At 36.8% G+C, this 26,251-nt stretch overlaps 1 protein-coding gene across 1 annotated transcript; it reads right to left on the reverse strand.

The window, feature by feature from the left end:
• Window positions 1-326: 326 nt before the first annotated feature.
• On the reverse strand, window positions 327-11,599 carry LOC125855285 (DNA (cytosine-5)-methyltransferase 1B-like). The gene is made up of 12 exons (XM_049534997.1): window positions 11,495-11,599; window positions 4,995-6,495; window positions 3,322-4,816; window positions 2,957-3,121; window positions 2,607-2,799; window positions 2,417-2,528; window positions 2,179-2,326; window positions 1,908-2,105; window positions 1,529-1,807; window positions 1,166-1,327; window positions 847-1,065; window positions 327-625 (listed from the first exon to the last, which is right to left on the reverse strand). The coding sequence occupies exons 1-12, from the start codon at window positions 11,526-11,528 to the stop codon at window positions 485-487; spliced, it is 4,647 nt and encodes a 1,548-aa protein (XP_049390954.1). The 5' UTR covers window positions 11,529-11,599; the 3' UTR covers window positions 327-484.
• Window positions 11,600-26,251: the final 14,652 nt, after the last annotated feature.

A 26,251-nucleotide genomic window follows, 5' to 3' on the forward strand; every position in this document is an offset into this window, starting at 1 on the left:
CCCATTTTAATAATATATGCTATAAATAATGATATGATGATGAAGAAGATCTCATTTTTAACACAACCTGCCTTGATTGCCTAGCTAATGCTACCGTCGCAAGCAACCTCTCAAAGAGTAAGGAGTGAACGACCCTTCTATCTAGATCAAAAAGATGGTCACATATGGGTGTACATGAGGATGAAGTAGTTTGATCAATTCAATTTTATTTCATTGGAGTTGATGATAAATCTTGAACAACCCAACCTCTTTACAGAGTGCCTTAAGGTAAAAGGCGAAACTGCAAATTTGATAAATGAGTAACTGCACATGTGAAATTATATTGTCTGTTTTATGCATAAAAAGAAGGAAGATATCCGGTTATCAACAAAAATTGATATAATTTGGCAATACAGTGTTGTCAATGTGAATGGTAATTGACAGGTATGTAAAATTCATAGTTTAAGTTGTGAAATTGATTATAAAAAAAAAAAAAAAAAAACTTCTAAGTGAGCCTCTTCTTGGTCTCAACAGCTTCTTTAAGTTTCCTTCCAAGTGCATATGCCAAAGGAGGTGGAACAGCATTTCCTATTTGCCTGTGCTTGTGCAAAATGTTACCAGAAAATTGGTAGCTGTCTGGGAAACCCTGCAATTCATGATACTTATTATTATTATAAAATCCCATCAAAGGCTGAATATAATACAATTTCTGCACCAACATTGACTTGTTTCCTCTTTATGTTTGAAAATCATTACTCTTCTTTCCTAACCAAGCAATTTCAAATTGTCATGCATTGATGAAAATACTACACCCTCAGACTATGCCTTCACATATTCTAAAATGTGTCTTCATTTTGTAAGACTTACTTGAGAACGTGCACATTCACGAACTGTAACAATCCTGTCTTGCTCTGGATGAAAGCACATCCCCACCTTACCCATCGGCTGGGGGTCAGTAATGGAAGTGGGGAAGTTCCCATCCCAATCCAACCTTCCAAACAGCCCCTTCCACTGGTTGTGCCTCTTAGCAGTGTTAGGCAGGCACCATGGAATCAAATCAACTAGTTGACCGTTAGATAGTTTAACCTGCACCACACAACACAAAACATCTTATACACCTACTTAACCCTTCAAATCACAAAGCACGTATTGTTTCATCAAAAGCACTGGATGATTGCCACAACACCTTTTCATCCTCAAGGTCACGCCAATCAGCTCCTGGCCGCTTGGGAATTCTTTGGCACCTGATTAGGTTAAGCTCATTCATCTCTTTTGAAATGTGATCAGATAATGTTATTGAGCTTCCCCGAATCTTCTTTTGGAACCAGGATACTGGGTCACCTTGATACTGCATTAAGAATGAATAGCATAAATTACAGAGTACGAACAAAGGCGTGACATGATTGCATAACCTATAGAAACAAAAGCAGCATTGCCCTCTTTCTTCCAAATTCAGAAAGTAAAAGTCCCTACTCAATACACTGTCTTTCCAGTTCTCTAGTCAATTCTTGGAAAAGGTCAAGGGTTCAAGGAAATTCAAGTTTAGTACCTCTATACAAGTCTTGCATGCCCCATTGCCAACAACAGGAAGATCTCCAATTGTGTCTCTAACAGTAAGTGAACGGAATGGAGCTCCACTAGCAGTACTCCTCACAGCTGCATAGTGTGAAGTTTCAGATAATGCGATTTTTAATTCTGGGACAGCAAAAACATGCATTGGTTCTGGCCACTCTGGAAGAACCTCCTCTGGGGATGCAGCCCAGATAAATACTCTCTTCCTAGACTGAGGAACTCCAAAGGCTCCGGCTTCAAGGATACCAAACCTAACCTGATCACAAGAAAATTGATTGTCAGTTTTGATAATTAGTAACATACATACATATAGAATGTGTATGTGTGTATATATATAGAGAGAGAACAATATGTACCTGATAACCCATCTCAAGAAGGGAAGCAACAGTTAAGCGAAATGTTTGTTTTTGGCTAAACGACACAAAATTCCTAACATTCTCCAAGAGAAAGAACTTAGGCCGATAATAATCAGCAAAGGATAAAAATGCCAGAATCATCTCGCACTGTACTTTACTCCAGGTGCTCTGATTAAATCTATTCATTCCAGAAAACCCCTGCAAAAGAACACACCGTTTAAGCTACAAAGTTTACTAAACATCAGGTTAGATGTGAAAGAGCTTAACAAACCTGACAAGGAGGGCCTCCATTAATGAAATCAACTTGTCCAGGAAGTGGCAAACTATTCAGTTCGTTCTCATCCATTGCTGCAGCTAATTCAGAAGCCTCTGGAGTTGAGATACAGTCATCAGAATCTCCGCACTTCTGCATGACAGCCCTGAATTGAAACCAATATCTGGTCATTACTGTTATGTACTTAGATATGTTCATAAAGGAAAGAGTAAAGATTGTATACCCAAGGACCTACCTCAAAATCACATTGCAATTATGTATGAACACCTTTGTCTTTGGATGATTAAGTCTAAATGCATCTCCAGCAGGCGCTTCATATTCAATTGCCCAATTTGTATCTGTGACACCTGAAAGAAAAAAACTTTCAGACGAAAGTTCAAACTACATCTATTACAACTACAAATAAGCAGAGAGAAGGAAGTTACACGAATGCTGCAGCCCCTCAGACAAGCCACCACAACCAGCAAAGATATCTAGTGTGGCCAAACGATTCTGAGGAGAAGTTTCATTTAGTTCCCCAACTTCATCCTCTCCTTCTTTTCCCTTCCCCTTCCTCTTCCTTGATGTCGCATCATCTAGCTTAATTTTTGAGAATCTCAACTTTATCTGAGCTGGCAACTGCTCAAAAGTACAATCAACTTAGACTTAACAAGAAAAATAAAATTCAGAAACAAATAGGGCAGATAAATAAAAGGTAAAATGTATTGTACTAAAAGGACTCTAACCAATTGCTGTTAAAATAAGAATGCAAGAGTACAAATTATGAAATGGGTACCTTTTTAAGGGATCCATTCAATGGATCATACAAATATTCACAAAAGAAAATATGGTCGAAGATGGCAGGGACGTCTTCAGACGAAATATCATACTTCTTCCTCACTTCACATTTACCTTCGATTGTTTCCACAGGAACTGTGTGTATATCGTCACTGTAATAGATCTGGAAGAGCAGTAGCAATCAGAAAATTATAATTGCAGAAAGGTTTACAGAGGAAAAAAAGTAAAATCCCCTAATAGACATCGTTACCTAGCTGATTAAAACAAACTTCTTAACATGACATAGTAAAATAATTAGTATATATTAACAACTCTAACCAGCTATTAGTGTGGAGACAAGTTATAGTATTATGTAGCATATACCTCCCGGATATCAGAAGAGTATGCCTTATCTGAAGATATATCCTCTGGTCTGAAGAATCTCCTTACTTTGACGTTTGTAGAATCTACTTTAGCTTGTTTAGATCCCTTGGGACCAACAATTTCTAGTAATTGACATACTACATAGGCCATCAACCCCACATTTCTTCCAGCTTTGAAAGTTCCACTTCCCCCTCTTTCGGCAGTAAAGTGATCGGGGCTTACATAAACAAAGTCATCAACTGAATACTCAGTCCCCAGATATACAAAACTGGAGTTGGACATATCAAACTTGAAGGATTCCTTTTCCTGATCAGTTCGCTGCAACTCACAGGAGTAGCATAAACCATTACCAAGACCCATCTTATCAAACGGGAGTCTGAAGAAAGCACCTTTTACAGGGCGATAAAAGCTTTTGCAGTAAAATTCAGTCGGCAATCCCTTCCTCTTCCTGTCTTCTGCTTTTGCTCTATCAAGTTTATCAGCATTCGTGTTTCTATGCTGGTGTCCCCAAGGCATCATTCTGATATTGACAGCTATACTTTCTTTGACATCTCCTAGTTGCAGATTCATGCATTCATTGATCAAAAATACCTCTCTCTCATTAGCTGCATTTCCAAGTACAGTGTCAGATCCTCGTTGCATCATTCTTCCATGAAGCATTTTGCTACCATCCAATTTTTCAAACATGTATTCAACAAAGTACATAGAAGGAAGCTCATCTGGTTCATCATGTTCCACTAGAACTGAGTCCCCAACAGCTATCTCATGTCCATGAACTCTAGCCCTTTTAAACAAATGTTCACCAGAAGCTGTTTTACCTATTGATTCCCCATCCCACTTTATTTCTTTGCTGTCAGAACATGACTTAATATGCCTTCTTGTAGAAGGTGTATGAGCTTTCTCTGGAACATCCAAGTTCTCCGGAACATCATCCTCTTCATTTTCCTCTTGCTCATCTGCTTCTTCATCATCCTTCACCTCAAAATCAACCACCTCTTTTGACACCTCGGGTGAGTAATTGGAATAGTATTCCCCCCAGATTCTGTTGATTAGCCTTGTTGTAGTAGCCTGCATAGCTTTCCTTTTTACAGATGGCGCCATAGATGCTCTAGGATTTAAGTTCTGTTCAAGTCTCTGCATCACTTTCTTCTTCTTAATCACCCATTTTGTATGGTGCCTCTCTTCCATTTTCATTGAGAGACCAATCGCAAATGCACAATTCCTGATGCTTGCATCAGGAAATTCAGAGAACTGCTGCAGAATAATTTGCCCATGTACAACCACATATCTTTCCACCACATCTACATTAGATGATATATAAGCAGGATGGTCTTTCTTGAACTCTGAAACCCTTTTAATAACTTCTCCAAAAGAAAGTCTAGCCACACGATTCTGTTCCTTTAACAAAGTAATGATGCTCACTGCCAATCTTGCAGTCTTTATGACTGGTTCGTACCAAGGAGCATACTGTTTCAACGGCTTCCCAAGCCTATACCTGAATTAGAAATAATATGCATGAGTAAAGCATCTACAATAAATCCGCAAGCAAAAGCACAAAAAGAAAAACAGTCAAGTTTATCAGAATATAATAAATAGCAGTCCCAGCTATTGGCGTAATAAAGGGAGGTACTTGCAAAATAATTCAATCACTCAAAAGGAATTAAGTGTAATACCAGGCCATATCAGTCCGAATTGATATAAAGATCATTGAGGACCCAAACTCAATCATCCATTCTTTTATTGCACTCAAGTAAATTGGCATTCCATCCATCTCAGCTGATTTAGAACCACCTAAAGAGGAATGATTAGCATCAGTGTCAAAATTGTATCCAGACCCATCATCAGCAGTCATCACTCCAGACCCAAAAATGGTTACATCAATATCAGCACATGCTTTCATTGGCAGGAGTTCTAAAGAAATTAGCCTTGAGTCCGAGTTGTACAATGCCCAATTATGAAGCATACTGCGAGGCAACTCATCAATATGGTATGTATCAACCCCACTGTCAAAGACAATATACTCATCAGTCTCTTCATTAGATGTTTTGTAATATGCAGGTAAAGGATAATCACTTGCAATCTCATCCTCATTGATCTTGATGTATATTTTGCTGGATGAGGAAGACGTATTGCGGCCTTTCTTCTGCTTCAAGGAGCACCAATACTCCTCTTCATGTAACAATTTTGCCAATTTCAGATCTTCATCTTCTGGCGCTGGACCATTAGCCAAACCAGATTCATCTATCTTGTCTTCTCCATTTCCTGCTTTTGGGCCAATATGTAGAGCCTTACCAGATGATATAGGCTCTGGTTGTGCAAGTGTCTCCTGCTTACTGCTTTCATCTTTAAGGGAAGCCAGGACAGGTAGCTCAACAAAAAGTTGATCAGTCTTCTTTGATGTATCATCCAGACCAATAAGTTGCTTATAGATGAACCCGCCCTGAGTGATGACAAAGTCCCTGATGGATACACCACCTGAAAAGCATTTTATGCCAGTCATCGCTCGGACAACCCCAGCAAGCAACTCGTCAAGGTTTAAATCAGGATTCCCTCCAGATGACTTTGAAAGCTTCTTATAAACCTCAACGCAAGCCGTTGCCTTGGCCAAGAAGTGGTCATAAAACTTCTTATAACTACCTGAGGGTTTTATACAATCATAATCAGCTATCTCAGTTGAGATCCAAATGACAGGAGTTCCATCTTCATAGCCAGAGATAGCCCATTCTTCAATACGCCCAAAGCCTTCACATCTAATTCTTTGTGCTTTTACTTTGTCGAGACTGTCCTCAAGTGGTAAAATGAGACCACTGATAAACAGATCATCAACCTCAGACATTCCAAAAGGTTGTGGTATTCCTTCTGAGTTATGAAATACAAAATCCGTTAATCTTCTACAGGGTCGTTGAGAATCTTGCAGACCTGCAGTTAACCTAATAGCCATATCCTCTTCCTCTACACAATGGTCCTTCTTTGTTTCAATGACTGAAGAATTTTTTGATAAATGCACAGATTTCTCTTTAAAATCTGAACAGGCAGCAGCTCGCTTAGGCCTTTTACGTGCAGCAGTGGGCTCCTCAATAGTTTCAGAAACAGGCTGTTTCTTTTCCTTCTTATCAGTTGCAGATGCCTTCCTTCTTGACACAGAATCTTGTTTGTGTTTGTTCTTTTTGTGTCCTGATTAATCAACAAAAATACAGAGAAGGATGAGCCATAGCAAGAACTGAAATGTTTCTGTTATCATTCTCACAACAAAGACAAAGCACTCCAAGGAAATTTAGTACAGGGTGGACCAGAAGCTTTCTGAACTTCCCTGTGAAAGAGTCATTATTGAAAAGCATGAAGTGGAATTGAACATCAAAAGAAGCAGCAAAATTAAGAAAATGCAGCACTCAAAGTTAGGCAAATACACTTGAGTCAATTGGTGTGAGGGACAAGGTATAATAATCCCAAGGATAAAATGCATGATTGTTCTATCCTGCGCTTGGTTGGAGGTACTAGGCAGTCCTGAGACTATTTATCCCTCCATTTATACCTTAGTGATGGATAAATTATCCCATATATATGGTGGAATAATTTATCCCGGGAAAACTTGTTCCCAACCAAACGACCCCTTAATATCAAGCAACATTCCATGCACTAGCATAAGCAAAAAAAGCATAAATGCTAAGGGGGATGATATACACATGGAAAAAACACTACAGGCCTGTGAAATGACCATCTCCTACAGGGCACATTAAATATTTTCCATTTCAAGAGAGTAGACTATATTGGCATAAGATTGCTTTGCTGACTCTAAAAGCTGTCAATAGCACAAGTCACTGCACAATGCTAATTTCTTAACTTTTATAATCCACCTTAAGCATTATATCTAAGAGGTCAATACAGTAATATTGTGCATACAAGTTACAACAAGCAATCTTACCCTTACAGCAAATTCTTAGTGTGGACATCACAAAGCAGTAATGAGGATTTTACTCCAAATATCTGAAGGCATCAACTAAGAGACTGGGTTGTGGCTGTCTATGTTTTAGAAATGCGGGTGTGAATATGGTGCACAATCACAAACATAAATTTATTTTACTTCTTTTATTTTATTTGTTGGTGTTTAACTGGACACAAAGTTTAGGACGTGGAATAGCTTTATGAACTATATCAATGGTAGTGGAGAACATTTTAAGTTGTGGCTACAATACTAGTTTGATAAACATCACATCAAGAGTTTAGAATTTGAATAATGAATTTGAAACCTTGAAAGTTGTAAAAGTTTTACAGAACAACTGAAAAACAAATCAAGGGGATGGTGTTGATGGTGTCAAGCATTGTAGTATTTTCTAAAATAAGAAGAATGCCATGTCAATGGAAACAGATGGATTTTATGCAATGATGAGGATTTTCAAAATAAAGATAAGGCGCATCACAAATTTATAGAACTCACACATATATAACAAGAAAAGCACTGTCGTATCCTCAAGGACCATAGTATAAATACAAAAACTCAGCAAATAATGCTACCAAATTAAATCCACAAGGTAAATGATCTCTGCTAGAATATAAATCAATATATACAAACAATGCCAAATAAGATTACCAGCCATGAGATGGTAATAGTTGTGAAGCAACCTCTTCTTGCAACTAAAGAAGATCTTAGGGGTTTGCCAAAAAGGTATACAATAGATTATGGACAGATCATTAGATGATTCTGTCAACTATAGTACAAACAAATTGAGATGAGATTGATTCATGAAGAATTCTCAGTAAGTGTTGCTGGTGAGACTGAAAAAGTTGTTTATGCCATAATTACTTCACTGGATTATTGAGTTGGGAAGTATGTTATTCTTTGAATGAATTTGGTATAAGTTAAGTGGGGATAGTTTTTAGAAATAAAAGAAAATAAATTGACAACCCATAACCAAGAAACTGTTATGAATCTTTAGGGAAGGATCGATTCACAAGGCGATATATAAATCAGCTCGTTAAAGGGAGGCTGAAACCTTAGAGTTCATTAAAAGAGAGAACTCCGATCTCTTCAGCTCTTTAAAGGGAGACAAAAACCTTAGAGTTCAACGGAAGAGAGAACTCCGATCTCTTGCTTTTTGCTTAATTATGAGTTACTGATTTATTCATCAAAAGCCCCTTTAAATAGGAGTCTTATTACATCAATAGGAAGTCTAATTTTTATGAAAGTAGGAGACCTAAATCCTATTCCAAACTAATAACTATAACTTAACCTAATCCTTATGAAACTCTAAAACTAAACCCTATTCTAGAATAATAAATAAAACAACTAAAAATATAATTAAATACTTAAATTAATGACTTCCAACGCATCCCTAACATAAACATTGACAATTAAGTTCAAATGGTAGAGGCCAATGAGCAAGCAGCAAAAACAGTGGCAGTTTAACTAACTGAAATTCATTTAAATGCAGCTATATGTCCTCGGCTATAGTTTCTGCAGTTCAAGGTGGTTATAATAGTTGACTTGACCAATATTAGACAAGTCTCCATTTCAAGATCCCCAAATGAGAAACAAACATAGTCTTACCAACACTCCTCCAACAGTTCATGAACCGAACGAAGTCTTACCTACACACTCTATGCAGAGAGAATAATTATGGATTTACTTAATGTTAAATTAGGTCTTAGGCCTAACTCACACCCCAAAAGTTAGCTCAAAGGGAGGAGGATTGCCCAAGTCTTATAAGGAGTCCACCCATCTCATTAACCACTGATGTGGGATTTTTGTCATTCTTTAACACTTAACCATACAAGCCTTCTAGTAAGTCTTCCTACCACCCACCTCCAACTTATTTCAACTAAACATGCATTCATAATAATGAGCCGTTGATGCTCAAATTAGAGGAGCGATCCCCACAATGTGTTGTCCAACCTAGACATGTGTGAGGCAGATTCTCTGGAAAGTAGAAAGAGGAGTCAAGACCCTCATCTTTTGTCATTGTGCATACACCAACAGGGTCCCAACACATAGGACTTATTAAGTTGTACATGGTCAGTCATCCCATAAACAACAAATTTATTAATGTCAAATTAAGAAACCAATCCCCACAAGGTATTGTCCTTTTCGCATATTGGTGTGGCATATTATGTCTTAAAAGAGGGCTCATGAGGTCAAGAGGGGAGGGAGCTTATAAATTGTACAAGGCCCTAATCTTTGGTCGATGTGGGACAAGGTCCCATTTACACCAATAATGCCAAAATATCAGAACGTGGAGTTCAAGCTTCAGTTATATACAGTCAAGTAAACATCAAACATTTGACAGAAGATCTGAGAAGCATCTTTTTCCGTAGATGACAAAACTGTACACCATGACCTCTTGGAAGTGTGTACTCTAACATCATTCAAAGATCATACTGAACTATGTTGAATTACACTTCCCCTTTATTTTTAACAGACGTGCAACTAAAATGCAACCATAAGGTTTCCACATAAAATCTCAGTGAGATCAAGCTCATAAATGCAATAACTATCACTCGCAGTGTTGTGAAAGGTGATCACCTCGTCGCCAATGGCGAGAGGTGAGGCGACCCTTCATCACCTTTTAGCTTTGAGGCGAGGCAATCTTCAAAAGGGAACGTCATGGCGACCATGGCGATAAAGGCAAGAGGCAAGAAAGGCGACCAATTAAGGGTTTTAAAAGTTAAACGGTAATTCTAGGATTTACTTTCCAAATTTGCAGAGTTGCACTTTTAGACTGCGACTGCGACTCCAACCAGTCAACTCAACTCAACTTCTCCGACGACTCTGAAGTCCAACCAATACATATTTCTTCATTTCTTCTTCAAACTTTTTCTTCCTCTGTTTCTTATTCCTTCTTCAGACAGAGTTACTACTACCTCTGCTTTTTTCTCACTGTTTTGACTTTTGTTCTATTTTTTTCTCATTCAAGTTCTAGATTTTTAGTATGTACTATTTATTTTTAGTTTTTGAATTAAAATATTTGCTAATATGTTAGTGCTATTGAGATTATGATTATTTATTTAAATATTTTCACTTTTTGGTATTAATTGGCGCCGTACTTCAAAAAGGCGAGACAATGCTCTCCTAACCTAGTGGTGAGGCAAACCCTTGTCACCTTTCACCGTCCAAAACAGTGAATACTAGAAGACAGTAACTTTTGAAATTAAATATTTTGAATGAACACATGCCAAACTCTATGGAGGCAAAATGAGAAACCACAAACACTAACATCACTAATCATCCTACTAGTCAAGGGCAGACCTATGCAGTAGGTGCCAAGTGCTTCCATCAACCAGCACAATTGTTATAGTTGGATAGAAAATATTGAAAAGCAAATACAATGAACAATTGAGCACCCATAAATAAAAATATTTAATGGGAGCTTTGGTTCTGAACCAAAAAGTTAGCCAGCAGCACCTGAGAAGCAGAGGGTTCAATTCTATTTCATAAAAAAATTCTTTACAACAAATCTCAACTGGTTTCATACCTCAAACTATAAGGCTTTCTTCTTTCTTTTCAACCTTGATATTTTGCTAACTGCGTGACCATTTCTTTTATATTTAATTTTCACTTTTTCTATTTCCTATATCTCATTCATAAGGACAACAAACTAAAGCATCTAGAATATTTACCTTGCATCTTGATGATGCTATTATTCATCATTTTCGATGTATGAAAAGCGGAAGAATCTTGGGAGTCATTTACATAATTTTTTCCTTTTTTTTCAAATATCACATTTTTTATGTCCAAATGCCTACTTAGTAACTAGAAAAAATAAATTCATCATTCCACATCACTCGATTCAAGAACTAATGTCCTATTAAGGAATCTCAATTGAATTACCTTAGCAATAATAATACTAACAATAGTTTGCTTAGTAGACTTGTGACTAGAATATATATTTTTCAATAATAAAATATGAGATATGGTTAAACTCTCACCCTTCCACAACCTTAAAATCTTTGGTCCAATAGCAGAAAAGCAAATAATAATAAAACAGTGAATGGATTCGCATAAATTTGGAATCTCTATGGTTCGGTTCCTTAATTAATCAAAATCAAGTTAAGAATGTTGCAAAGAGAGGATTATATGAAGAGAGAAAGATAAAGATGCAGCGAAAGTAGAGTCGCAACGACAGAAAATGTATGTATATATATGTAAAAAAGGAAAGCAAAAAGCATAAATCAAAATTACCAGCATCACTATGGATGAGCGCAAGAGAACCCATTTGGGAAGGAAGATTTGAAACCTGATATTCACTTCCTCAATGTCTACTGCCCTAGCGCACACACACTATTGTCTGCTGCCTATTTATTGGGTGAGAATTCAAGTGAAAAGGCGGGAATCAATTGGCGCCGCATTCCAAATTTTTGTCTTCCAAATCAAAAAATATTTATGACCAAAGGTTGATTTGGTCATTGCACTTTATTTCTGTGGGTCCTTACTTTATCATGTCAAAACTCCTTCTTCTGCTCTTAATTTCTATTTTTATTTACTTTTTCCCCTTTCATAATAATTACATTTACACCCGAACCTTATAAATGGACTGTGCTTTCACCATTCCTACTCTTTGCTTCTTTATCCTCTAAAAAAATTGTCACCAATTACTACATAGTATTGCACAATATCTTAATTTATTTCGTAAACTAACATATCATATATATAACTGCTCAATTTTTGTTTGTTTATTACTATAATTTTTCTGCTCAAACTCGGAGATGAACGTTTTGATTCCAATTTCTCGTAGATTTGCTCTTACAAACAAAATGGTACACTCCTCCCTCCGCCTCCTTTGTTTGGTGTCTTGCTAATTTACCATTCATTGACTTTCTGGGTTTTCCTTTTCAGATCTACCAAAAAAAACCCTTATTGGAGGTGTATCTTTTCACCTTCATTTGCTTGGTTTATGTCTTGTTTAATGTTCTATTTGTTAATTTGAATTGTTACTTTCCATCTAAACTTAATGTTAATTTGGTTGGTTTGTTAAATCCGATAATATCTCTTACATTTTATGTAACACCCCAAATTGGAAACGAGGCAAAAAGCAGCTTTAGGAAAAACTGTAGGTGTGACCCATGAGGGTCAACCATGCCACGTGGTTGGATCCACGCCCCGTGGGTGGGTGTCGTGGTTAGGGCACCCTGAGAATTGTCTAGGAAAGTGACCCATGCTAGGACCCACGGCCAGTTGATGGGTCGACAATCAGTGGCTTGGGGTCCGTAGGTCCTGACCCCAATTTTTAGGTCTCTGATCCCCGAACCACGATTAACCAGGATAGACCATAGGTCCATCCACGGTCCGTCGGTCATGGTCTCGTGGATCAGGCCTGACAGTTATTTTTAGGGACTTAAGGGTCTTTTCTGGTTTTAATTAAATTGAATTTTAATTAAATTCAAGTGATGTCGTTTTGCCTAGACCTAGACCACCTATATAAGTATTTTTAACCCCCAAAATCCTCCAATTAAGTTATTCTCTCAAATTACCAAGGAAAACTCAATTCCTCTCTCAAATATTCTCTCTGTAGAAGGTAAAAGAAGAAGAAGGAGACTGAAACTAGGTCAAGATCAAGTCTTCCAATCTTCAAGCTTTGGTGGGCTTTGTGATTAAGGTATGATGACTTTTAATCCATGGGATCCTTCCTCCCATGGAATACCCTAGAATTTCACATTTTGAAGAAGAATTTCCCCTATTCTAGTTAGGATTTCTTCCATTGTTGTGGGTTATGATGAATGTTGATCCAATTGAGTGGATTATGATTGTTTATGATTGAATTGATAGAATTGCATCTATTTAGGATGAAATTGCATGTACCCATACCTATCCTATGATTTTAGGGTTGAATTGATATGTTGGGTTTGATGCCATGTGAGGGAAACTCTATGGGTTAGATATCTCCTTATCGGGTTGATGATTTATTACTAGAATTGCTTTAGATGGAAGCATATATGATGAACATGATGTTAATTGCTTGAGAGTAAAGCATAGATGATGATCCTGAGATGTAGTGCTTTGAGAGTAAAGCCTAGACTATGAATTATTGATTCATTGATGTTATGATTTGGAAGAGATACTTCCCATATTGAATTGCTAAGCATGATTGAATTAATGTAAAAGGTATACTCATATGAATGATTCTAGGTTGAAAAGATTGCTTACCTAAAATGAATCTAGACTAAAATGCTTAATGAATGATGAGGCTAGAGGTGATTACCCTTGACCTCCACATGTAAGGAGAGGGGATTTCCCATGCTCCTTAGAATTGAACAAGATGTGAGTCCCCACGTTTTTACTATGATGAATGGACATGGAGGCGAGTACCCGCAATCTAAAAGTAAGTAAGGCAAGAGGCGAATATCCATTATCCTTTATGAACTAAGCATTGAGGCGAATCCCCATGTCAAAAGTAAGTATGACTAATGAGATTATGTTACGAAGTTGATTGATTTGGAGTGTTACTAGATATGCCTTTCATGATGTAAGCTTGACTAGAGGCGGATGACCTATGTCTTGGCTAAGGATAAGTAAGGTTACTTAAGGAAATATTCCTCTTTCATTATGATGCTTATTATGTATTGATTATGATTTCGCTTTATGTCTTATGTTTGACTAATGCTTATGTTATGTTGTTTATGTTAGCCATCATATTTAGTACTTGATTGTACTAACACATACTCTTGCCTACATTCTTATCAAATGTAGGATTCGGCGTTCCCAATTCACACACTTGTGGCTAGGTTCCTAGAGGATTGTGAAGGGAAGCTTTGGTGAGTATCATTGTATTCGAGGATTGGATCACCCTATCTCTTTTATGTCTTTCTTATGTTTGAGACTATTGTATGGGCTGCATCCCAATATTTCTATTTCTTATGTTTAGATGGTTTGAGACAATGTCATGTTAATCTTCCGCTTGCTTTTATGAAGGACTTTGATTGTACTGAATTTTTTTAATTCTCGTTTATTTCTAATACGTTATGTTATGATATGCTAAGTGGCTTATATGAGGCCTCTTGGGGTCTTATACGGCTTGTTACATCTAGGGGTACCCTTGGGTCGTGACATTTTAATTTTTCTTTTGTTTACTCGGTTTGCTTCTTTGTTTCACTATTCTCCGTCTTTAATCCTTATAGCATGCTAAAATTAGTTGTTTTGCTATGTGCCTTTTTCACTTGCCACGTATTCGACAATTTGTACAGAAGAAAGAAGGAAGGAATAGTCATCATTGATTGAGTACAATTAGTAATATGTATTGCTTAGTTGAGCTAGATTTTTGCTTCATAATGATTATTAGGTCGTAATTGGTCCTTGGTTGCTATTTGTTGATTCAAGATAGAGCAGAATCAACCTCTCCCCGTTAACACTTCTAACATTGTCAATTTTGGATAGAGTACAGTAACCTTCAACCCCATTGAAGAGTGGAAAATCTCTTCATATGTTATTATAGTTGTACAATCATAGTACCATAGGGATGGTAAGAGTTCATAAGAGCCCGTTTTCCACTAAGACAATGTAATACGTAAGAGGAAGGACGACTAAGCAACTATGCTACATTGACAGCCTATAAAGGCTAACAAAAATTCCAACTCATTTCATACCCTTCTAATTAACCAATTATTATTATATAATTTCAATATTTCGTAATAGTTATAATAAGTTTTCGACTTACCTTTTTTGGGTATTAGTTGTCTGATTTTGAAGTTTAAAAAAAGAGAGAAACAAATACAACTTACGTCATGTGTTTGTTTGTACTGGATAGTTGATTTTTGAAAGTAATATTCAAATTTGTCAACTGATTAAGAAGTTTCAATGTTTTACCAATAATTACGCAAATTCCAATAAATAATGCTCATCATTTGATTATTGTGTTTTGACCCTGATAGTACTTGCAAAGGTTCAATTTTATAGGTCCAATGAGTTGTTGATATCTTCTAAAGGAACATAAGAACACTTATTTGGGTTAGTCGAAAATCATCTCTTCAATTGACAGTAAACACAACGCTCAAGTGACTTCTCACTGGAGTTGGATTTTTTGGTCAAAAGAGTTCAACTTTGTTGGCTAATTAATTATTATACTGACAAACCAAAGTAATATAGAAGAAAGGGTAAGCCTTCTACTATGTTCAAAAGTTTTCATGAAGTCCAATGGTTTGTCTAATATGTAGAGATGGTTTAATATTTTTATCTAAGTATTTCATAGTTTGGTGGAATTTCTAGAAGTGCCTAATATTCTTATTGAAGGATTCCATCTTTGGTTTCTTCCTATGGATGGTGGTTGGATTATAGAAAAGATTAGTTCACTATCAAACCCAAATCAGGTGAGACCGTAAAGCTATTGAGGTGTCTACGCAAAACTAATGTTTCATTTATATGGACAAGTACAAGAAATGTTATTAAAGTTCTGATGTGGTAAATGCACTCTATAGTTTCAGTGAGGTAAAGCTCAAGTTCCTAATACTGTTAATTGAAGGAATTAATATATAATCAATCCTAAGTTTGATGTAAAGCATATCATGTGGATGGTGTGTGTGTCTATATATATATATATATATACTAGTTCTGGAAACGTGTGATGCACGTTTATTCTTTATTGTCATACAAATTTGTATAGATCTAATTTAACATTGATAATTATCAATTACATTATTCTTTTGTATATGTTGTTCTGTGCAAATATAACAATGTCAATTAATTCTTTTCATTTAATTTTGGTTATTTGTCTGCAAAATAAAAAATATTGAAAAATATAAAACTAACTAAGATAATATAGCATATAGTATGTGATAACTCTTGCTCTAAATTTAAGAATTGGACATAAACATATATAACAAAATTAATAAAGACAAAGAATTTTTATATATACCATGTTAATGAGGGAAAAAATGACGAATAAATTGATTTTACATAAATGTATAAGAATTATAAGATGATGAAGCACAAAAGTGAAGTGCACTAATATTTTTAGTTCACTTTATATAAGAGATCATCACCAAAAATCTATTAAAAGATGAAAATAATTGCAACCCAATAAACTTATCATAAAATACAAAATCAGTAAATAAAGTGAAAATAAATATTACACACAAAAAGAAGGATCTTTTGAGCAAGATAATTAAGGAACATTAGTAAAAAAAAAAGAGACACAAATAATGATACAACCCACATTGAAAGAAGTTTCATCATATAAATCAAAAAATATTTAGGAATATTTTAACATAAATTATGTAATTGTTTTTGGCCTGTTCCTCATACTCAAATAAAGGTATTTTCAAAATTGAAAGAAGGACCATAATGTGTTTTGCCACCAACATTCTGATCATGACGAAACAATATAATTCTTAAACCCAAAGCTCAATATTGCTTTGTAACTGAAATCCAAAAGTAGAAAAGAAGTGATGAATACATGACGATGAAAAGCTTATAGAAGTTGCATAAGTTGTTAATACAAAACTAATAAGATGGTTTTTACTTTGAGTTTTATAGATCATTTGACTATGTATTTGAATAGTATAAATTTTTCTGTCCAAATTTATAGAATCCTATAAAGTATATGAAAAGGCATAATATTAATTTCATGGAAGATGAGAGGAATTAAACATTTTTTAATGAACTAATTATAGGTAATAATTAAGAAATTGAAATTTTCAATAAATCTGGGAATATGGAACAACTTTCTACAATCAGATTCAATGTATATTGTTTAGAAGTCTATAAATTTAATTTTAAAAGTTAATGAATTAAATTTTATGCTCTATCTTTATATGTATATCTTTTTAAACTTTTAAACTTTTAATTAAGAGTAATTGAGACTACATAATAAATTAGAAATTTATTTACTAATATTTAATTAATTAGATTATGATTTAGTGTAGGGGCAAAATCGTAATCTAACTTTTAATTAAGAGTAATTAAGACTACATAATAAATTAGAAATTTACTTACTAATATTTAATTAATTAGATTATGATTTAGTGTAGGGAAAAATAGTAATCTAACTTTTGCCTAAATTTATTCCCACTTATAGTATAATATATGATATATGATATATATATATAAGGAGAGGGGGTCATTTTTAAAATCCATGAATGAGCCTAAATAAAGGGAAGGAAGAAGTCTACTTGGAAATTGCATTCTGCAACACTAGTGGAATTCCAAATGTGTTAGGTGGGACTTTTCTGAAGGACGTATAATTACGTAGTAGCAATAAAAATGCAAAGAAGTTTTATGGTTACTTTTGACCTCATTTTCTTCCTCTTTGACATTATTTTTTGTTTTTGTTCTTCGTTCAATATTATCTTTTTGGGTGATCACTTTGTTGGGATTTCTGAATTATTGCTTATGTTTCATGGGACTATGAAGATTGATGGTACAAACGTTCTCTTCATTTTCCTCTAATTTTCAAATTGGCAACTTTCACCAAGATCGTGCCTCACATTCACCAAGATTTAAATAGTTGGACTAACAAGGCAAATTCTAGGACTCCACACACATGCTTTCAAGTAAGACCTCACCATACATGGCACTTCAAAATATACTAATTTAGCACATCCCAAAAAAGATGAAAAAATATACGTGCGATGTTCATTGCAAGGCTCGCATCAAAACACAACTAGTCAATAAAAGATTCAAAGAGATTGCTCAAAAGTACGACCACATCGATTTCATTCTCACAACACCAACACTTTACATCACTCTCATCATGACTACTATTCAAGACATCGATTTTTAACATAATCAATTCTCAAATCATTATCAATGAAAACTTCAAGCATTTCACGATTTTCAAAACTCATAGGGGTTGCAAAATCAAGAGATTATGAAATAGATACCAGAGACTCACTCATCCAAAATAAAACACTATAATATAAACAAAAGTAAAGTAATAAAATCATCCAAAATTCAAAATTAAAAAATACAATAAGAAAGGGAAATAATGGCCTTCACCCCACCAAAAACAAACAAGCACTGTCTTCAATAATGTGATAGTAAGAAAAGTACGGGAGGCTGAGATAAAAGGGTCACCCTGACAGGCTAGGCTTGTGGAGCACTCTCATACGGAGTCTCAAGTGGTGAAGCCTCAAGAGGGGCATCAATGTCCAGCAATAGAATCACCGAAGGCAGTAGGGAAGAGTCAACTGGGGCATCAATTCTCATCTCAACACTTAGAGAAATAGTGGAGACTAAAAATACTCCATTCGGACCAACCGCTTAAGCCTCCCGAGGGATCTCTCTAGGTTCACCTGAAGAATGACCTCCTCAATCTCCTACATCTGGGTCAAAGTCTGTGCAATCTCATGCTCCTCGCTCCTCAACTCCTCCTCATTCGTCTCCTCGACCAACTTATCCTTGGCTCTCTCAATATCAACATCATCATTAATAGTAACACTCACAATTGCCTTAGGCTTCTCACTAGGAATAGTTTCACTACTAGGCGTATGGGGTGGTATGGAGGTAGGTGCATCCGGTAGGGGAACCTCACCCCGAAGCATGGATATGTTTGTGGACTGCAATTGGGTCACATTTGCTCGCAATGTCGCAATCTCTTCTCTCATGGTGTCTAGTGCACCAGAACTACCCTTGACCTTCTCTTGGGCCTCAAGTCTAACAGTGAGGTTTTATAGACACACCATGGCCCTTGACCAATCCCTTACACCTACTCTCTCTCTCTCTCAATGGAGCCAAGGCTCTTTCACTAACCCTATCAATGATCCCAGACATGTTTCTCTCAACCGTGCGGCTCTAACATCCGCCAACCATGCATGGGCTGCCCATGTGATAAATCATAGCCTGGGTCAATGGGGATGGGTGATAGGGGAGGGGGTAGGTTTCACAACAGCAACAATAGTAGATACAAAAGTAGTGGAGGCCAAAGGCACAATATAAGAGGATGATATACCAGGATGATATACCAGTCTGATCTACAGAAGGAGCCCGTGTACTGACCTCAACTTCTAGTGTGGTGGGATCAACCACAAGAGTCGTGTTTGGTGGTGGTGGCTTCCTCTGAGCTGCATCATCCAACAAACACTCAACCTTAATTCTCCTAATATTGCTGGAAGAAGATGGGTGATTCTCATATCTATAGTTGACCTATAAGGGACTCCTTCCCTCTCACATAGATGCGAATTAATACTGGAAATGGGAGAAAGGTATGCTTCTGCCTAGCCCTCATTAATATCTCATTGGCTATAATTGCACCCACATAAATGTGCTTCATGCATTGATTGTACCCATTAAGACCGCTTTGGGATGGCAAAAGATCGACTAATTTTGTGAGGGCATTATATTATTGCTGATAAAGTCAAGCCATTATATCGCAACCACATTCAAATCCTTCTTCTCGATTTGAGCACCATTATCCATCCAGGAGGGAGAAAAATTAGAAATCAAGGGAGCCAACCACCCTTTCAAGAAGTCTAAGTCATGTCGCATCTGGAGTGAATACATATCTGACTGAAATGTCCGTACTCACAGTGCAGTGTTAATTGCCCCAACATTGCATTGTACTTTCTTGCCGCGTACCTCCACTTCTTCAAGCGACTTCCAAATTGTACCTTTCCACTTCTTTGGGAGGGCCTGAGCATAGGGAGTGTAGAACTCCCGCACCCAAGAGGAATATAGGGGTTTTTTGGCTTTCTGAACGCCTCAAACTTGTGGAATTGAATAGTGTCCCAGATAGTTGGGTAGTCGCTCATGACTCCATCTATGGAGAGTCGTCGCTCCTCAAAAACAGTTCTCTCTCCAGCAGCTTTAAGCCTATTGAGGGCTCTTGGAGCAATAATTGAGAGGACTCTTGGAGTAGGTGCTTGTGTAGAGGAGGGATGGACGACCAATTTGGACCTAATCTCTGTCATTTTCCTCACCACCCTATTTTTTGGTTGTACCCTCTCTTTGGTGGATATTTGTGGAGTGGTGGAATGCTGACGACGAGGGGCTTCAGATGGCTCGTTTATAGAAATGCCCATGTGTCTCTTTAGAAGGGTGGAGTCTCTGTCTAACTTCGCATCTGATTATACCACTTGTTTGCCTTTTGTTTATGCCATAATCTGAAAAGCACACATTCAAACATATGATTTGTGATTTGTGAAGGTTATTTGGAATAAAACTCACTTTGAATCAAATTTCAAAAATTATCCTGAAGCCGCCTAATGGGGAAGGTGGATCGCCAAATAGGATAGGCGAGCTCTGGTGAGCTCGCTGAATGAGACTGTGCCAAAAATCCCAGGAATCAGGAATAAAAGGTGAGGTCAATTCAAACTCGGAGATTCACCATGTCGGTTTTGGTGAGCTAAGACAAGTCTGTTGAAAATGACAGTGCAATTTGAAAAGAAACAAGCATCAAAGGCAATGTCCACTCCCATTCGGCGCTTTGCCTAATGGGTTTGGAGGGCTAAGACAAGCCCATCGAATGGGACAATACTTAAGGTCATATATATATATTCTAAAGAAGGCAAGGTGGGGCTTACTTGACGATTCTTTTAACCTCCTTGGCAAGCTAAGATAAGCCTGCCAAACAAGAAGTGTTCAACTCAGTGCCTAATTTTTACATCTAAACCAACATATACAACGAGTACGAGTTCCCCAACATCATTACAACCAACCTATATGCTTATCTACCCATAGATACTCAGACTTCTTCTAGATTTTTCTAAGTATTGCTCTAATTGATGATTTGTCCTTGAAAGTATATGTCTATCATTGGGCAAAGTGATGCAATTGGGTCAACATTGGGATAATCAGACTTAACCCACATCAAATTAGACTCAGACCCAACATTAATATCAGTTCAATTTCAAAATTCAACCAAGAAAATCAAGATTAGCATTCTACAAGCACACACATTCAAATAACTTATGGGTACAGTTCAAATCACACAATATAAAGCTACCCAACGAAATCTAAAAATCAATAACACTTAATGGCTTCAATCCCACACCCAATTAGCCATTTAAAGCATGAAATTCTCAATAAAAATTGAAAACCTACCTTAGTTGGAAGCACAAGTCGAGAAAATCAAATAAATAGGGTTGGGTTGACAGAAAATGCAAGCAAGAATACTCTTCGAACTTTGGAATCACACACCAAAGGGTCACACACACTCAAAAGAAGCAATGCAAGAGAAAGTAGAGGAAAAGACATTAAGCTATCAAAGGGTTAAACTTTTGAATTTGAAAAGACCCTTGGCCTTTTTTATATAAGCCAGTTCGGTGATCACGACTAACGTAGCTAAATATGTTCGGTGAATCGCCAATTAGAGCTTAAGCTCACCGAACATGCCTGAACAAACACCAAACTTAAAGGCTGATTCGGCAGATCCAATGGAGTCCAGATAGTGCACTTCGGCAGATCGCTATTTGCAGCTCTGATCGCCAAAATTGACAGTACACGTTTCCTCATGTTTCAGCTCTAAAGGCGGATAGAAATGAGTCTGCACAACGCATTCGGCGTATCACCTTTTAGGTCTTGGCATCGCCTAATGTTCCCTTTTTCAACCTTTCAACTTCTTCTCAACCTATACTCACAATGCACATTATTTGAAAGAAATATAAACAAAAATAAAGACTTGGGTTGCCTCCCAAGAAACATCTTATTTAATGTTATGGCATGACATAGTTCACAATTTCTCATCATTCATTCTTCGGATTTGGGACGGAGTCACTAGGCAACGTTCCCTTTTACCTTGGATTGAGATGAGTGGAGATTTGGCACAATTGAGTCTCCAGCTGCTTGATAGATACTAAATTAGAAGTCACCGTTTGGGGTAAAGTGGATAAGTCATTTTTCAATTCCTTCAACACTTTGTAGGACCCTTCAACCTAATTGAAGATCATTGTAAGCATTTCTTCGGTTTAACTTTCTTTTGGCCCAGCTGGGTCCTTTGGACTTAGACGATCATGGAGAGACACATATATATCTTTGTCAGCCTCCCTATAGTCACTCTCTGAGCCTACACCTTGGGTGGGGCTAGAACTCGAGAACCACTGCTAGCCCCAAGAGAACCCTTGGCCTGGATAGACTCTCAGCGGAAGACTCTAAGCATTATTACAATGATCAAATTAAACTCAGAACGTTTAAGGATAAAACATTCAACTAGCCATAGATGGAAACTCAAGTCTTAACATAAGAAATAACAATGTAAAGATAACTGAACTACTAACTGTCTATGAAGCCTCTAAAACAAGGAGGGATGTTGGGGCAAGACCCCCGATCATCCTAACAACTAAATTACTAAAGCCATGTGAAAGGAGCCCTCCGGAAAGCAAGGAGGCTCACCAACTGACTGAGTGCTCAACTGGATCAACGAGGCGCTGCATGCTGATCCTGGTAGCCTGTGTCTGCATCATAAAATGATGCAGGCCAAATGGCATCAGTACATTGAATGTACGAGTATGTGAGGGGAATACTAAACAAGACCTTATTGTGGGAGTTTCTCTAACCGACAACCACCACTATGAGCCTAAGTGATGATATAACATATTGCCTACGCTTCCAGAACTGTCCTATACTTTTCCATCATATAGAACGCCTTAAATAAGTGGATCCACTAGTTTATGCTAAAAAGCATTAAGGAATCATCTAAAAAGTATGATCCTTTTCTACCCATGATGGCTACATATTTTATGGAGACTTGAGTTATTATGAACTCGCGTCCCCATATCGGTGCTCAATACTACTCCAAAAATATTTTGAACTCATATGTTTTAAAACAAAACTCTTTCTTAGGTTTGAGATAATTACTTAAAAGCTCTCTTGGAAATTGGTGTTTCCTTTCTTGCTCAAATGTGAAAATATTTTAACTCTTGGGAATACTTAGTTCTCGTATAATATTTGAAGAAATGAAATTTTCTCTTATTTTGTACTTAACTCAAAGCTTAAGTCTTAAAACAAACTTAAAACGTTTTAAAAAGACGTTTGGAAAACTCTATGAATTTCTCTTGACTTGATTCTTAACTTCTTAACTTGACTATTAAATTTCCTTGAATTGAATTATGGATTCAGGGTTCATGATCTCATGTTTATGGATGATTTCATGATGTTTAGATGTACCTTAGAGTGTTGGAATCAACTAGGAAACATAGGTACGTTGGTAAGGAACTAGTACGGAAAGAAGGGGGAAGAATGAGAAGAACTGACGTCCTTGGCGCTTTGAGAGGTGCGGGGCGCTCCCGCGCCAGAGGGTGAATATCAGGGGCTGGGTTGGGGCGGTCTTGCTGGCTCGGCTCCCCAGTGCCCAAACTTCAAAGCCCCTTTTGGGGATCTCTGGTTGGGACAGCGCCCCAGGCCCCTGCCAAGATGCACTCTGACTTTTCTTGCTCGTTTTTCAACTCTAAACCCCATATTTCAACTTGGTTCTTTCCCCAAATGCTTAGAATCGACTATATCCTCAATATACATAAGATTCTACTCGAATTCACACCTAAATGCATGAATCAAACTCAAGAAACATCAACAACAAGAACCCACAAGATGTCAAACGTATTTCATCAAGAACATATAAGATTTGCTTTCAAAACAATACAACTTCGCTGAATTGAATCATGATTGGCATGTGGGTGAACTAACCCAACGCTATGTGATCTCACATACCTCATAGGGATCACCCCTTGACGAAATCCATGATCTTAGCTTCGAGATTTTGACGATTCTTGCTTTTTCTCCTCTTTTTTCCTCTTCTTTTCTCTTCTCTAAAACCCTAACTCAATTTCAAAAGCGTAAACTGAACAAGTTCAGTTTAGACCCCTAAGTAATTACCAAAAATGAATTAATTTAACTGGGTATGGAAAAGACAAAATATCCTTCTAAAATCCGGATTTGACTTTCCTTATTTGAACAACCCAACTTCAAATGGGCATATCTCACTCATACAAACTCGGAATCGCGCAAACTTGGCGGAGTTGGAAAGATAATTCCAAGATCTTTCCTACGTATCTGGAAGCACACCTAACTCATCTTGAACTGGGAGTTATGGTCGTTTGAAGTTGACCTAAAACTCAAACTTAACTTAACCAATTTTCCAGATTTTTCATTCTTTCCTAAAATGATTCTTTCTAATTCTAACTCTTTCTAGTTCTTTCAAATAGCGAGATGTTACACATATCTCTCGAATTTCCACCTCGCCAATCTTTCCAACCACTATCTTTATCCTTGTTCCAACCTTGGTTCCCACATTGTCGTTGATAATTGGTGTGAGAATCCACCATTTGATTTCCCAAAAATTGAACTTCCTCATTGTATAATTCCTCATCTGGGCACTGTCCAATGTTGGTTCCAACTACATTTACCGACTTGAGTCCACCTCCCATGACATGTTTAGACAACAAATCAAGTTGAGTCATTATTTTGGCCATGTTTTTATCTCGTTCATTGTCCTTCTCAATTTTCTCTTTGCTCAAACTCACCTATATAGTAGACACTTGGTCTTCTCTAGTATTCCATGCTCGGTTAACTTTGGTCATGTTATCTAGCAACAACGCAACCGCATCATACGGTTGTCTCATTAATCCATCTTGGACTAACTGATCAGCCACAGCTTTATTGACTGAATCAAGGCTGCGATAAAAGTATTATAGCAACAATTTTTCCGAAATGCTATGCATTGGGCATTGCAAACATAGCTTCTTGAACCTTAGCCATGTCTCATGTAGAGGTTCACCTCCAATACATTTGAAATTTTGGATCTGGGTTAGAAGTTTAACTTTCTTCGAGGATGGAAAGATTTTCTCCAAGAAGGCATCATTTAGCTCCTCCCACAAAGTGATATAATCATTTGGCAATTCTGCCAACCATCTTTTGGCCTCTCCTATTAAAAAGAATGGGAATAACCTCAGCCTCATGAACTCATGAGAGATATATTTGAACACAAATGGTCCACATACCTCTATGAAATTCCTAAGGTGTTGATGGGATCCTCATGAGTTAGGCCTCAAAATTTCCTTTCAGTTGGAGCAATTGTAGCATTGTTCTGGTTATGTGAAACACAACCCTCCCGTTTGTGGGAGGTATCCAGATGGCTCCCTAGTTTGAAAAATATTCATATGCATATCGTTCAAATCACCCATGTTGTTGTTTTGATCATAGTTACTAACATTGTCACTACTATGGTCAATCATTGTAAAACACCTACAAATCAGCCAACAACAACACAAAACAATAATCTACTACAGCTAAACACTATTAAAATCGAATTTCTTAATTAAAATTCTCAACCACCATTCCCCGACAACAACACCATTTTTGATAAACACTTAAATGTCCTCCTTAACCAATTAAAATGGATAACGGTCTTCATCGATCAATATACCCAACGAAGAGTCGGGGTCGAATCCCACACATAATGATATATCGTAGAGAATTCCTATCAAGAAATTTGGATTGTAAAATTGCTCATTTGTAATAGTAAGAACAAGTGGGTTGATATTCCACCAATTTAATAAAATCTATGGTTATCAGTTATCACAATTAAACTAAAATTTCAAAGAATTCAAGAGTTAACAAGCAATCTAGGGGTGCGGGGATTGAAAATCAATGTCACATAGGGGTAATTGTGGTGCTCTTTAGTGATGACCATTCATGAACAGGCTAGGTCATCTTCAATGACGCTAATCATCTTTAGATCTCGAAGCACATATGCATAAAATCTCTTTTCAGTCTTATCTAAATGTCAATCTAAACAACCTAATATATTACTCTATTCTCTCTTTAGATGCAAAAATAGGGAAAATAGATTCGACCCATAACCTCTATTTTCAAACAAGTTAAAGACATCAATCCTAGATTGCTAGTATTGAACTAAGTACCCACTCTAATCAATCTCTTTTGAGCATCAACCGGAGATCGGAAGTAGGAATTAAATTTACAACCTTAACCCATAAATTAACCCCATGATAATTAGCCCAAATTCATGTATGAACAATAGAAACATAGAACATAACACAGTACCCACTACATTAAATCAAC

The sequence above is a fragment of the Solanum stenotomum genome, chromosome 2, assembly GCF_019186545.1.
Source record: "Solanum stenotomum isolate F172 chromosome 2, ASM1918654v1, whole genome shotgun sequence".
NCBI lineage: Eukaryota > Viridiplantae > Streptophyta > Magnoliopsida > Solanales > Solanaceae > Solanum > Solanum stenotomum.